Source organism: Syngnathoides biaculeatus, chromosome 14 (assembly GCF_019802595.1).
Source record: "Syngnathoides biaculeatus isolate LvHL_M chromosome 14, ASM1980259v1, whole genome shotgun sequence".
In the NCBI taxonomy this organism is placed as follows: Eukaryota; Metazoa; Chordata; class Actinopteri; order Syngnathiformes; family Syngnathidae; genus Syngnathoides; species Syngnathoides biaculeatus.
In genome coordinates, this window is record NC_084653.1 from 712791 (window position 1) to 728945 (window position 16155).

Sequence of the window (16155 nt, forward strand, 5' to 3'; positions counted from 1 at the left end):
TTAAAGAATTATTTTAGGGGATGGGAATGATTGTAGGAGATTCCAAAAACTGCATTTTGAGTTTACTCGTCCCATCTTTGACAATTTTATTTGATGCTGCGAAACATTTAAGTGATACAAAAATGCAAAAAAGGGGGCAAATTCTTTCACACAATTATGAAATTAGACATACAGTGCCATAAAAAAGCATTGGTCTCCTTATCAAATTCTTAGATTTTTGCCATTCCCCCGTGTGATCATCAAACATATGTAACCATCAGAGAAATATAAGGCAAGTGAAGTTAAAATTCTGTTTTTAAATTTTGAGTTCATTTAGGTTAAAAAAAAAAAAAAAAAAAAAATCGAAGTCCCTCACCATATGAAAAGTAATTATTCCTGTTTGTTACAACAATTAATTCTGGCTAATCACAATTTTGGGTTAATTTTAACAGATCACACCCAACACAAAAATTACCCCAAAAGAAAAGCAATCACTCATCCAGGAGGCCATAAAAAACTCAACAACTTCTAAAGAAATACAAGTCTCCTTTGCCTCAGTTAACATCAGTGTTCATGGCACAAGGACGAGACTAGGGAAAAAAATGGCATCCAAATTACTCCTCTTTACTTATTTTAGAAACATTGTGAATTGAAATTAAAAAAATAGACGAAGGTGAATATTAAAAATATATATATTTTTCACCTGATTTTTGGTGCCCCCCTGAGGCCACGGCACCCTTAGCAATTGTTAAACCATGTCCTCGAGTACCTACAGTAAAGCCATTCATTCAATAATAACATAGTAATAACTTGAAGCAAACGTAGGAGCAATTGTGCAATATGAAGGGAGGTATAAAAATGTTCTTTGTAATGTTTTCACCGAAGCCTATTAGACCCCAGAGGTCGAAAATGAAAATCTGTATGACACTTTGGGACTTACTGTCTTTGATTTGAAGATGTCAAGAAGGCCAGACAGGTGGTTGTACTGACTTGGTACCTTTCGAAGATGTACCATCTCAAATTCCGTGTGGACACCATGTCCCTGGCATTCACCAGAATATAGTCTCCTCCATTTTTGCTGAATCTGCACAAACATGGGGACTTGGCTGATTGTAGAGGACAAGAAGACAAAGCTTGATGAAAATTTGTCATGTCTTTTACAATTTACTTCAGCGAGTAAAAGCATCACAGTACAGTGACAACATTAATCATAAATATTGGCAAAAAATGAAATTCTGTCATGCAAAATGGTAATAATTTTGCCAAAGTGGCTTCAAAACACATCTGTAGCAAGGAAAAGAGGACCCAGGATAATGTATTGAATGTTCAAACTGATGATTGTTGTTGGGAAGCAATCATGAACTTAGAATTTTTTGCCTGCAACCATGATCCAAAACAGCTGGGAAAAGTGGCAAAATAGCCTGAGAAAGTTTAGGAATGCTCATCAGACACCTGTTTGGAACATCCCACAAGTGAACAGGCTAATTGGGAATAGGTGGGTGCCATGATTGGATGAAAAGGAGAGTCCCTGAATTGTTGAGTCATTCAGAAGCAAAGACGGGGCAAGGATCACCTCTTTGTGAACAAGTGCGTGAGAAAATAGTCTATTGGACAATCTTCCTCAACATACAATTGCAAGGAATTTAGGGATTTCATCATCTACAGTCCATAGCAAAGCAATTGTGGAGCGCATTTCATACATGAGGTAACTCAATGTGTTTTACATGATTAAAAGGATTTGAAAACAAATAAAAGATTCAAAATGGGATGAAAATTATATATATATATATATACACACACATATATACACACACATATATATATATATATATATATATATATAATATATATATATATATATATATGTAGTGCCCTCCATAATTATTGGCACCCCCGGTTAAGATGTTTTAAAAGCCTTAAAATCAATTCAGTATATATTGCAGAAGAAGACTGTCAGACTGAAAATTTTAGGAAAATGTAGCCTTCAACGCAAATGAATTTTAAGAAAATAGAAAAATCCCTCACTAAAAAATAATTATTTTTTATTAAATCACCTGTTCCACAATTATTGGCACCCTTAATTCCCAGGAAATAAATACAATTAAAGCATTTCTGTCATTTCTACAGTAGTTTACAACTTTTACCAGAGTATGTAGGAAAATTTAATTTGTAATTCATCACTTCCTGTTTCCCTGGGGTATAAATATGACATGACACAGAGGCCATTTCTCTTATCCAGTCTTTAACATGGGAAAGACAAAGGAACAGTATACAAGTGAGGAGGAAGGTAAGAGAAATCAAAAGATCTCCAAAGCTCACTGTAACAGAATTACAACAAATGGTAGCATCCTGGGGTCACAAAGTCTCCAAATCAAACATCAGGCGCTATCTACATGCCAACAAGCAGTTTTGGAGGCATGCACGGAGAAAACCTTTCCTCACTCAAATCATAAACGCAAATGTCTGGAGTTCGCCAAGCGGTATTGGGGCTTCAACTGGGACCATGTGCTTTGGTCAGATGACACCAAGATTAAGCTTTGTGGCAACAAACACTCTAAGTGGGTCTGGCGTGCCATGAAAGATCCGCATGCTGAAAAGCACCTCAGACCCACTGTGAAGTATGGGGGTGGGTCAGTGATGCTGTGGGGCTGTATTGCATTTCTGACAATTTACTGTCACACACATCAACACAACACAAACACTTTAAAATGGGTAACACAAAATAGGCGTTCAAGTAGTTGAGTCGAGTAGTTGAGCCACAACAGCGAATAGTCACTAATGTTGCCAAACAAGCAAATGTTCGTCCCAGCGGGTATTCCAAGTTAGCCAAAGTTCCAACTGGTCCAAAAACAAAAGGCGGCATGCGTCCGTGCAGTTAGTTTTCCAAGCAGCGTAGTTTCCCAGAGCAGCGGTGAGGTCAAAACACTTCAGACTTCCTTGTCAAAGAGTTCGCATCACACAGACCCAAGAGCATTAGAGGAAACTGCATCACATCATAAAGACTTAAAAGTCTGAAAGGAAAGTGTCACAAAGACCCGTATGATAACAACTTAAAAGCATAATGGGAAAATAAAGCGAACAGAGAGTAAAAATACACCCATAACATTACGATTTCTGTCTCTATCTGATGCGGGGGAGTTGTGAGCTTGTCAACCACAGCAAACAGAGCACAAGTATTGTTGAGGTTCTTACTGATGATTTTGCAAAAGTGTTGCTGTATAGCACTAACTAACTCTTGGTTAAAATTACAAAGACACTGTCTGAAGAGGTCATAGTAATTTGGCATTTAGTTTTTCTCCCTTTGTGTTCTGCTTTCCTGCACTATGATTTAGAGCTCTTGACCGACATTGTGCTCCTCCATGGTGTTCTAGGTTGGAGCAGGATGATCTGAGTTTTAACAGGAGCGACAGCAATCATATTTGTAATTTTTGAGGTAAAATTTTCCAAAAGTTCAGCAACTGTCTCAGCATTCACAGCCTGTGGCACTGCCACAGTCTCCATAAACTTAGTGGTAGTACTCTCATTTATGTACCTTTCCCTAATAGAGATAGAGGTTGTATGAATTTTTGGAATAATCTCTAATTCAAAAATACACATAACATGGTCAGAAATAGCCATATCCTTAATGTCAATCGATGGAATTTCAACAACCTTAAAGATGACCAGGTCTAAGATGTGATCTTAAGTGTGAGTTGGACTCTTAATATGTTGAGAGAGGTCAAATGTGCCTAATATTGCAGAAAGTTCTTTGGATGTTTTTTCCACAAAATTGTCAACATAAATGTTAAAGTCCCCTGTTATGACAAAATAGTTATACAAATAACTGACAGCAGTTCTGAAAAATCCTCCACAAATTTTCCATTATATCTTGCATATGGGTAGAATTTTTTAATTTTTCTACTTCCGTACCAGTGTGAAACATCCCCATCCATGCTGTTCATTTTCACTATGGATGGCTAACAAACTCAAAAACAGCGAATGAAAGAATACAGACACAAATGCGAACGTATTGTTTGTGATTTATCAACTGGAAAGCACGCTCCAGCATTGAACAAAAATCACCAGAGGATTGTTCAGGCCTAGTCATGAAGGCACATTTGGGATAGTGAAAGTAAGTGTTATTTAATTTTAATGCACTGAAATTGATTATGGTTACGGCTTTAATGAATTATGTGAATTACAATTTTTTTATTCACATGTATCATTTTATGACATGCTGAAGTATCATACATTGCCATATGAATATGCTTTAAATGAAAATAAAGATCATGACCTTATATTATCAGCAGCATGCAGAATTAAATTTAATTACAATGCATGTAAATAGCAAGATAATCCATCAACAGTGCCATTATTTAAAATGTATTCATGCAGTTAGCTGATTAACCTGTTTTTCACACGTAACTGCTAATAATTTGTCAAACATTCTGTGCATATTTTGATTAAGACTGGATTCATAATGTTTGTATTTTTTATCAGTATATTACATATAAACCAATATTTATGACTTAAGTTTTCATTTCCTTCAGTGTTATTCGGGATTTCAATTAATTCAGTTTTGTGCATTTTGTTAAACTTTATTCTTTTATTTTGTATATATTTGCTTTGGAACAACAATTATTTGTTCATGGTGAGCAAGGACAAGGGAACAAAAAACCTGTAACAAATGAAGATGAAGTCTTTGACATCATTCGGCACTATCATAGTGAAGTGTTGGAGGTCAAGGTGGCATAAATGCAACACTGGCCAAGATATGTCCAAAAAAACATGGAATGGCATGAAGGAGTATGTTAAAGACTTTGTAACGATATGTTGTAAAATATATTTTAAGAAAGATTTATCATGATTTGCATTGATAATACATTTTTTGTACAAATATAGCTATAATATTCATTGATCTTCTGTCATGCAATAAAAAAATTCTAAATATTTAGTAGCTTATGAAGATGTATGTACCCATATGAATGTACAGTGAAGAAAATAAGTATTTGAACACTCTGCTATATTGCAGGTTCTCCCACTTAGAAATCATGGAGGGGTCTGAAATTTTCATCATAGGTGCATGTCCACTGTGAGAGAGACAATCTAAAAAGAAAAATCCAGAAATCACAATGTATGATTTTTTTTAACGATTTATTTGTGTGAGACAGCTGCAAAAAAGTATTTGAACATCTGAGAAAACCAATGATAATATTTGGTACAGTGGCCTTTGTTTGCAATTACAGAGGTCAAACGTTTCCTGGTGTTGTTCACTAGGTTTGCACATACTGCAGGAGGCCCACTCCTCCACACAGATCTTCTCTAGGTCAACAGGTCTCTGGGCTGTCGCTGAGAAACATTGAATTTCAGTTCCCTCTAAAAATTTTCTATTGGGTTTAGGTCTGGAGACTGGCGAGGCCACACCAGAACCTTTATATGCTTCTTACGAAGCCACTCCTTGGTTTTCCTAGCTGTGTGCTTCGGGTCATTGTCACGTTGAAAGATCCAGCCACGACCCATCTTCAATGCTCTGACTGAAGGAAAGAGGTTGTTCTCCAAAATCTCACATGGCCATGGTCATCCTCTCCTGATTAGTACGGTCGTCCGGTCCCATTTGCAGAAAAACACGCCCAAAGCATCATGCTACCACCCCCTTGCTGCACAGTCGGGATGGTGTTGTTGGGATGGAACTCATCATTTATCTTCCTCCAAACATGGCTAGTGAAATTATGACAAAGTTCCAGTTTGGTCGAACCTCAACATCTTCATTTCTGCCACCTCCAGTTCTGCTTCCTGTTGTTTCTTCAGTGCCACCATCTCTTATCCGTACATCATGGCCGGCCTCACCACTGTTTTGTAAACTTTGCCCTTCATCCTAGCAGAGACTCTTCTGTCACATAACACACCAGACACCTTTCACCAGCTTTTCCAACCTGCTTGGACCCGTTTCTTCACTTCCTTACCAAACTCACCATTGCTCTGGATTATTGACCCGAAATATTTGAAGTCGTCCACCCTCGCTATCTCTTCTCCCTGTAGCCTCACTCTTCCCCCTCCACTTTTCTCATTCACGCACATATATTCTGTTTTACTTCGGCTAATCTTCATTCCTCTCCTTTCCAGTGCATGTCTCCATCTTTCTAATTGTTCCTCTGCATGCTCCCTGCTTTCACTGCATATCACAATATCATCTGCGAACATCATGGTCCAAGGGGATTCCAGTCTAACCTCATCTGTCAGCCTATCCATTACCACTGCAAACAGTAAGGGGCTCAGAGCTGATCCCTGATGCAGTCCCACTTCCACCTTAAATTCCTCTGTCACACCGAAGGCACACCTTACCATTGTTCTGCTGCCATCATACATGTCCTATACTATTTTAACATACTTCTCTGCCACACCAGACTTACGCATGCAGAACCACAGTTCCTCTCTTGGTACTCTGTCATAGGCTTTCTCTAGATCCACAAAGACACAATGTAGCTCCTTATGACCTTCTCTGTACTTTTCCACTAGCATTCTCAAGGCAAATAATGCATATGTGGTACTCTTTCGAGGCAAGTATTCTTTCCATCTATTTAGCAGGCACCAGTCAACACATTTCCATCTCTATCCTTAATCACCCTTACCTCCTGCACATCCTTCCCATCTCTATCCCTCTGTCTGGCCAACATGTACAGATCCTTTTCTCCTTCTTTCGTGTCCAACCTGGTGTACATGTCTTCATATGCCTCTTGTTTAGCCTTTGCCACCTCTACCTTTGCCCTACGTCGGATCTCGATGTACTCCTTTCGCCTCTCCTCAGTCCTCTCAGTATCCCACTTCTTCACTAATCTCTTTCCTTGTATGATTCCCTGTATTTTGGGGTTCCACCACCAAGTCTCCTTCTCCCCTTTCCTCCCAAAAGGCACACCAAGTACTCTCCTGCCTGTCTCTCTTACTCTCTCTCCTTGGCTGTCGTTGTCCAGTGTTCCGGGAGCTTCTGCTGTCCATTGAGAGCCTGTCTTACCTCTTTCCGAAAGGCCGCACAACATTCTTCCTTTCTCAGCTTCCACCACATGGTTCTCTGCTCAACGTTTGACTTCTTAATCTTCCTACCCACCACCAGAGTCATCCTACACACTACCATCCTATGCTGTCGAGCTACACTCTCCCCTACCACTACTTTACAGTCAGTAACCTACTTCAGATTACATCATCTGCACAAAATATAATCCACCTGCGTGCTTCTACTTCCGCTCTTGTAGGTCACTATATGTTTCTCCCTCTTCTGGAAATAAGTGTTCACTTCAGCCATCTCCATCTCCATCTTCCACATTATACATAACACCCTCAATTTCAAATTTTAGTCTCATCACTCGATCTGATACTCTTTTCACCTCCAAGACATTCTTAGCCAGCTCTTCCTTTAAAATAAGCCCTACTCCATTTCTCTTCCCATCTCCTCCGTGGTAGAATAATTTAAACCCTGCTTCTAAATTTCTAGCGTTACTACCTTTCCACCTGCTCTCTTGGATGCACAGAATATCAACCTTTCTCCTCATCGTCATGTCAACCAACTCCTGAGCTTTTCCTGTCATAGTCCCAACATTCAAAGTCCCTACACTCCGTTGTAGACTCTATGCATTCCTTTTTTTCTTCTGACGATGGATCCGGTTTCCTCCTCTTCTTTGTCTTCGACCCACAGTAGCTGAATTTCCACCGATGCCCTGCAGGTTAGCAGTGTCGGGGGCGGCCGTTGTTTACCCGGGCCACGACCAATCCAGTATGGGATTCTTTAGATGAACGCTCATATTTGTTTGGCACAGTTTTTACGCCGGATGCCCTTCCTGACGCAACCCTCTGCATTTATCCTGGCTTGGGACCGGCCTACAGATTGCACTGGTTTGTGCCCCCATAGGGGTGCATTTGAAAGCAAAAATGTATAAATTGTATATTTTACAGGTTATGTCATGTGATCGGTGTCAGCGGTCCACAGCTAATACCCATCAAAGTCAAGGACCCTTTAGAACTGGTGGAGATGGACTTAATTGGTAATTTGAGTTTTTTATTATTGGTATTGAAAACTTTTTACGTTGGGCCATTCTCAGATTAAAGGTCATCTTTATAACTATTTAATTTTCAAAATATTATAAACATAAGTGATTTTTTAAAAATATTAAACAGTTTTAACTCATACAGCAAATTACATTTTAGGTCCACTCCAATGACTCCCAATGGAAATAAGTATGTCTGCACATTTCCAGACTACTCCACCAAATTTGTGGATTTCTTCCCTCTAAAGGACAAAGCAGCAAGGGGCAAGCCTAATAACATCAAGTAATTTGTCTGCATTGTCTGCAGGTAACTAATATTTCATTCCACTTATGTGACTATTGTCAAATTCAATGCTATTTTTAACTGTTCAATATTTTGTATGCTGTAAACTTTTGTGTAAGCACAAACAGTCTATATAGAACCTCATAAGATTATCTTTTATTATTGCGTGTAATAATATACGATAAAAGGTCTTCATTGTTTGATACTTGCGCACAACGACCAAACTTTTGTTTTCATTGTGCACTTTCATTCTGTTGGAGATGGGGTGTGTCAGAAACTTTGATCAGGGAAAATACTTTGTGGCAAAGGTAAAACTGATTTTCATTTTTAATGGAATGTTCATGATTTTAACTTGTAGCATGGGGCCACTGTGCCTTTCTACCCAAAAAAAGTGTTGTTTCATTTAACGGTGGACACGATATAAAGAAGTAATGAGAAGACATGGTTACTTGCCCTAACATAAGCATATTATACTTCAACTGTAAATTAAAGAGTATGTCAAACAATGCACCATCAAAAATATATTACTTGGACTGCTAAAAACTGCAGAGGAAACATTTTGCAAAATTAGCTTTTTTTCTTATAACAGACAAATGACGAAGTCTGTAAGAAGTTAGGCATCAAGCGGTCAATCACCATCACCTATCGTGCATAATGCAATGGTTTAGATGAATGGACGAACAAGACTCTCCAGCACTGACTTTCGAAATTGGTGAATGATAATCAGGATGACTAGGATTGCTTCCTTTAAGAAGTTGCATATTCCATGAGGACACAAAAACAAGCAAGTACAACATTCACACCATTCTTTTTGATGTTCCACCGACAAGCGATAGAGAGGTTGGTTTGAACATTTCATTGAAATGTTAATGTAAAGTCTTTTGGTGAAATGTTAAATGATTTATGCATTTAACAAGTCTTACCTTAGTAGATCTTAGCACCCAAATTGGAGCCGTATCTTTCGCATTGAAGCTGCTTGGCCTAAGTTAGCCTAGCGCGCTAACAACATTACCTTTTTTGCGTATACAATGAAGACAAAACATCGAACGTGTGAATTGTTGTAAGGGAGGACATGAGGACAATGGGTGTTAAAGGAGAAGATGCACGAGATAGGCTCAGATGGAACAAGATGACACACTGTGGCGACCCCTAACGGACAAAGCCGAAAGGAAAAGAAGAAGAGGTAGTATGTGAATTATATAGCTTATGTGCTGACTTTTTTTGTTTGCTTTTTTTAACTATCTGCAGCCTGAAGGGGGCACAATTTCTGTGCAAACCTGGAGGCTGGTCCCAAGCCCGGACAAATGCAGAGGGTTGCGGCAGGAAGGGCATCCGGCGTAAAACTGTGCCAAACATATATGAGCGTTCATCAAACGAATTCCATAACAGAAAGGTCGTGGCCCGGGCTAACTACGCCTGCCCCCGGCACTGTTAATCTGCAAGGCGTAGGTAGAAATTCAGATAAAGGAAATCGAAGATAAAAAAAGAGGAGGAAAGTGGCTTAGTCGGCAGAAGAGGAAGAGGAATGCACAGACCCCTTCAACTGTGTGTAGGGACTTTGATTGTTGGGACTATGATGAGAAAACCTCAGGAGTTAGTTGACATGATGATTCTGAGAAAGGTTGATATATTGTGCATCCAAAAGAGCAAATAGAAAGGGAGTAAAGCTAGAAGTTTAGGAGCAGGGTTTACATTATTTTACCATGGAGTGGATGAGAAGAGAAATGGAGGAGGGATTATTTTTAAGGAAGAGCTGACTACGAATGTCTTGGAGTGACCTAAAAGAGCGGAGGTAGAAGCACGCAGGTGGATTATATTTTGTGCAGACGATGTAATCTGAGGGAGGTTACTGATTGTAAGGTAGTGGTCGGGGAGTGTGTACCTCAACAGCATAGGATGGTGGTGTGTAGGATGACCCTGGTTGCGGGTAGGAAGATTAAGAAGAAAAAGGTAGAGCAGGAGAATCAGGTGGTGGAAGTTGAGAAATGAAGAATGTTGTGTGGCCTTCCGAAAGAGTTGAAACAGGCTCTAGATGGACAGGAAGAGCTCCCGGAATACTGGAATACTCCTGCCAAGGTACTCAGAGAGGCAGGCAGTAGAGTACTTGGGGTGCCTTCTGGTAGGAAAGGGTAGGAGACTTGGTGGTAGAACCCCAAAATACAGGAAGTCATCCAAGGAATGAGATTAGCGAAGAAGAAGTGGCACACAAGGACTGAGGAGAAGAGGAAGGAATACGTTGAGATGCGACGTAGGGAAAAGTTAGAGGTGGCGAAGGCTAAACAAGAGGCATATGACAACATGCATACCAGGTAGATACGAAAGAAGGAGAAAAGGATCTCTACAGGTTGGCCAGGCAGAGGAATAAAGATGGGAAGGAAGTGCAGCAATAAAAGGTGACTAAGGATAGCGATGGAATTATGCTGACTGGTCCCAGTAGTGTGCTAAGTAGATGGAAAGAGTACTTTCAGAAGTTAATGAATGAAGAGAATGGGAAAGAAGGTAGAGTTGAAGAGGCCAGCGTGAATGACCAGGAAGTGGCAATGATTAGTGAGGGGGAAGTTAAAAAGGCACTGAACAGAATGAAAATGAAAGTTGGTCCTGATGACATACCAGTGGAGGGATGCAAGCAATTTGGAGAGGTCGCTGTGGAGTTTTTGACCAACTTATTCAAAAGAATACTAGCGGGAGAGAAGATGCCTGAAGAATGTAGGAAAAGTGTGCTAGTCCAAATTTTTAAGAACAAAAGTGATGTTCAGAGCTGTGGAAACTATAGAGGAATAAAGATGATGGGCCACACAATGAAGTTATGGGAAAGACTAGTAGAGACTAGACTTAGGACATAAGTAAGTTTCTGCGAGCAACAGTTTCATGCCTAGAAAGAGACACCACAGATACATTATTTGCCTTGAGGAGGGTACTGGAAAAGACGGTCAGAAGGAGTTACATTGTGTCTTTGTAGACCTAGAGAAAGCTTATGACAGAGTACAAAGAGAGGGACTGTGGTACTGCATGCACAAGTCTAATACGTTAGAATAGTTCAGGACATGTTTGAGGGCAGCAGAACAGTGGTGAGACGTGCCGTAGGTGTGTCAGAAGAATTTAAGGTGGAGGTGGGACTGCATCAGGGATCCGCGCTGAGCCCCTTCCTGTTTGCTTTAGTAATGGATAGGCTGACTGAAGAGGTTAGACAGGAAACCCCTTGGAGGATGTTTGCAGATGATATTGTAATCTGTAATCAAGTCACAACATTTGCAAATGTTGGAACATACCCACTTGTTTTTTTATAAATGCACTAGTTTAATATATTAATGCAATTTTAATGTGAATAATTAAATGTATAAATAAAAGTATGATGTTCAGAGCCGAGAGAGTGAGTATATTGGTAGAAGGGTGCTTAGCATGGAGGTGCCAGGGAAGAGAGCGAGAGGAAGACCAAAGAAAGGTTGATGAATGTTGTGAGGAAGGACATGAGGACAGTGGGTGTTAGAGAAGAGGATGTACGAGATCCACTTAGTTGGAAAAGGATGACACACTGTGGCAACCCCTAACGGGGACAAGCCAAAAGAAAAAGATTCCATTTTCACTTCTAATGACAGGCATTTAACAGTAGGTGGTACAGTAGCTGCGGTGTCTTGATTTAGCGGAGCACAAGCCATTTCCTGTTATCAATCTTTTTCTACTGGTCAGATCAGAACCCATCTATAACAATGTTAAAGAAAAGAAAAGTCGACAGTGAGTGCCAGGTGTTTAAGAAAGAGGGGACCCCTAAATACTCAAGTCTGGTCCAAGGCTGTATTTGCCAAGAAATCCTTGCGCTTTTAAAAGAATACATCAGCTGTCACTTTTGTACCAAGCATGCTAATTACGCCAGCAAGCTTTCATCACAGGAACGTATGGCTACCGCTGACAGGTTGGTAGCTAGGTTGCAGGCTGAGCAAAACATCTTTATTCAAGCATCTTCCATTCAAGAAGCAAGCACAAAGACAAAAGTCAGCAAGTCTTTCTCCCATGGAGAGTATCTAAAAGAATGCATGATGGAGACGTCAAGTATTTCATGTCCCGAGAGCAAGAACAAAGTTGAAAATATTAGCTGATCACGTAGGTTAGTGACTTGCCAAATTGAAATAATAGATGTACACTTAACTTAACTTGCAAGTCAAAAAAGAAAGTAATTTATATTGTATTTTTTGGCACTGGACGAAAGCAATGATAAAGGACACCACTCAATTTTGTATTTTTGTCAGAGGGATTAATGAAAATTTCGAGATAACGGAGGAGTTTTTGTATATGGAATCTCAGAAAGGAAAAATATGAGGTGAGGAATTAATTAACAGGGTGTCAGCGGTCATAGAGGAGCACAAGTTACCCTGGAGTACACTCGCCAACGTTACCACTGATGGATCACCATATCCGAGAGGAAAAAACATTAGAATGGTCAATAGAATTCAGGACATGGTGAAAGAGGATTTTTCTACACTGCATAATTCACAAAGCAGCACGTGTTGCAGCTTGACTATGTAGTTAACCTTTAGATGGACGAGTTACAGGACCCTACACTCTTCCATAAGCGGGTCAAAAATGACCCATAATACAATCAATTTGTTTTTATGAAATTTATATCATTTTGGTTAAGAATAATCACTTATATAATATTTAGTATTATATTTAGGACCATACAAGAATGATTTTATGTTTGAAATATCTTTATTTTTCACTTTTTAACATTTTTGAAAAAGAAAAATGCAATAGGAAAATGTGAGCATCCATTTTGTCTGTGTGCGTGTGCGTGTGTGTGTGTGTGTGTCTGCGCGGGCGTCTGTCTGTCTGTGTGTATGTATGTGTAGAACTGTCCAGTCAGAGTTCCTCTCTCTTTTCCCTATTTTACCTTCTTGTCTCATCACTGTATGCAATTCAGACAAACTACCTGTTTCTGGCAATGATCATTGCACACAGGTACATTGCATTTTCCGCACCTACTGTTGACTTTGCGCTCTTTGTTACTTGGGCTGATCTGACACATTTTTCTATTCGGTTGGCCCTGTGTATTTCTTTCCTGTGTCTGGGTTGTGGCTTTTGTCACCCCGCACCTTTCCATTGCTTCAATAATCGGGGTTTGCAGTTGGGGCCACCTTTCCAGTCGACTCCTCATGTGTGGTGTGAGAAGCTCCTTTGACACCTGTTTGAGGAACAGTTGTCGTGCATTGGTGATGCTGCTCTTGAAATCTGGGTGCTGTGCCATGAAAAAGGTGTAGGCATTCAGGATGCATTATTTGCCTTGAGGATGCTAGTGGAAAAGTACAGAGAAGGTCAGAAGGAGCTACATTGTGTCTTTGGGGATCTAGAGAAAGCCTATGACAGAGTACCAAGAGAGAAACTGTGGTACTGCATGCGCAAGTCTGGTGTGGCAGAGAAGTATGTTAAAATAGTACAGGACATGTATGATGGCAGCAGAACAATGGTGAGGTGTGCCTTCGGTGTGACAGAAGAATTTAAGGTGGAGGTTGGACTGCATCAGGGATCAGCTCTGAGCCCCTTCCTGTTTGCAGTGGTAATGGATAGGCTGACAGATGAGGTTAGACTGGAATCCCTGTGGACCATGATGTTCGCAGATGATATTGTGATGTGCAGTGAAAGCAGGGAGCATGCAGAGGAACAATTAGAAAGATGGAGACATGCACTGGAAAGGAGAGGAATGAAGATTAGCCGAAGTAAAACAGAATATTTGTGCGTGAATGAGAAAAGTGGAGAGGGAAGAGTGAGACTACAGGGAGAAGAGATAGCGAGGGTGGACGAGTTCAAATATTTAGGGTCAACAATCCAGAGCAATGGTGAGTGTGGTAAGGAAGTGAAGAAACGGGACCAAGTAGGTTGGAAAAGCTGGCGAAAGGTGTCTGGTGTGTTATGTGACAGAAGAGTCTCTGCTAGGATGAAGGGCAAAGTTTACAAAACAGTGGTGAGGCCGGCCATGATGTACAGATTAGAGACGGTGGCACTGAAGAAACAACGGGAAGCAGAACTGGAGGTGGCAGAAATGAAGATGTTGAGGTTCTCGCTCGGAGTGAGCAGGTTGGATAGGATTAGAAATGAGCTCATTAGAGGGACAGCCAAAGTTGGATGTTTTGCTGACAAAGTTTGAGAGAGCAGACTTCGATGGTTTGGACATGTTCAGAGGCGAGAGAGTGAGTATATTGGTGGTAGGGTGCTGAGGATGGAGCTGCCAGGCCAAAGGGCGAGAGGAAGACCAAAGAGAAGGTTTATGGATGTGGTGAGGGAAGACATGAGGGAAGTTGAGGTTAGAGAGGAAGATGCAGGAGATAGGCTAAGATGGCAAAAGATGACAAGCCGAAAGGAAAAGAAGAAGATTCAGGGTGCCAATGTCAATTGTGTTGTACCACAGCACCATGGGCCAACTCTGTGTTTGGCGCTTGCACGTGTAGTTGCCAACCATCTGGCCAATGGTGTCTACATCTCCTTTTGTCTCGTTGTAAAATGTGATAATTTCTGTTTTTTTTCTTTCTGCTATGTTCATCCACTGCTTTGTCATGGTGCATCGTGCTCAGGAGCACAACACCGTTTCCTTTCTTTCTGACACAGCTGACCATGGTAAAGCTGTCGTTGAATCCAAACTCTGTGGTGTAAACCTCCCTGGACTTCGAAGGCTTCATCAGAGGTATGCCTGGCTTGTTCCGACAGAGTTCCCACAACAGTGAGACCCTTCTCCAGGAGATGCTGCTCAAGTGCTGCACACTGGTGAAAAAGTTATCCATGGTGATGTTGCAACCTGTGTTTCTAAATCTACTACACAACTGCTGGACAATGTTTTCTCCCAGATTCTTCCAAACTTTTTTTCCCCTGGTTGTCTCCCCGTGTAAACTATACCATTTATTGCATAGGGGATGCGTGCATCACAAACCCAGAAGATCTGCAGTCCTACCCTAACTTAAATTCTTCTGTCACACCTATGGCACACCTTACCACTGCTCTCCTGCCCTCACACATGTCCTATACTATTCTCACATATTTCCTCTGTCATAGGCTTTCTCTAGATCCACAAAGAAACAATGTAGCTCCTTTTGACTTTTTCTGTACTTTTCCATGAGCATCATCAAAGCAAATATTGCATCTGTGGTACTCTTTCGATGCACAAAACCACACTGTTGCTTGCAGATACTTACTTCTGTCTTGAGTCTAGCCTCCACTACTCTTTCCCATAACTTCATTGTGTGGTTCACAACTTTATTCCTCTATGGTTCCCACACCTCTGCAAATTGCCTTTGTTCTGAAAAATGGGAACAAGCACACTTTTCCTCCATTCTTGAGGCATCTTCTCGCCCGCTCGTATTCCATTGAATAAGTTGGTCAACAACTCTACAGCCACTGATCCAAATTGCTTCCATACCTCCACAGGCATGTCATCAGGACCAATTACCTTACCATTTTGCATCCTCTTTAGTGCCTTTCTCACTTCCCCCTTGCTAATCATTGCCACTTCCTGGTCCTTCACACTAGCCTCTTCCACTGTTCCTTCTCTCATTTTCTATATTTGTCAACTTCTCAAAGTGCTCTTTCCATCTATTTAGCACAAAACTGGCAACAGTCAACACATTTCCATCTCTATCCTTCATCAGCCTGACATGTTGCACATCTCCATTTCTCTGACTGGCTAACCTGTAGAGATCATTTTCTCCTTCTTTCATGCCCAACATGTTATACATGCTTCGCCACCTCTTCCTTTGACCAAGGTTGCATCTCAATGTATTCGTTTCGACTCACCTCAGTCCTCTCAGTGTCCCACTTCTTACTCGCTAACCTCTTTCCTTGTATCCCTTCCTGTATTTTGGGGTTCCACCACCAAGTCTCCTTCTCCCCTTGACTGCC

At 40.7% G+C, this 16155-nt stretch overlaps 1 protein-coding gene across 8 annotated transcripts in view; it reads right to left on the reverse strand.

Annotated features, from left to right (window-relative positions):
- Positions 1-16155, reverse strand: part of rab3gap1 (RAB3 GTPase activating protein subunit 1) — a 230181-nt gene that overhangs the window by 180103 nt on the left and 33923 nt on the right. For 6 of the 8 annotated variants that reach the window (XR_009798163.1, XM_061841834.1, XM_061841830.1 and 3 more), the window contains one exon: positions 920-1085. Coding sequence is in view for 7 of the 8 variants with exons in the window: in XM_061841834.1 (XP_061697818.1) it covers positions 920-1085 (166 nt within the window). In the remaining variant the exon portion in view is untranslated. The remainder of the gene's footprint in view (positions 1-919; positions 1086-16155) is intronic. The other 2 variants (XM_061841835.1, XM_061841836.1) reach the window with 1 other exon arrangement.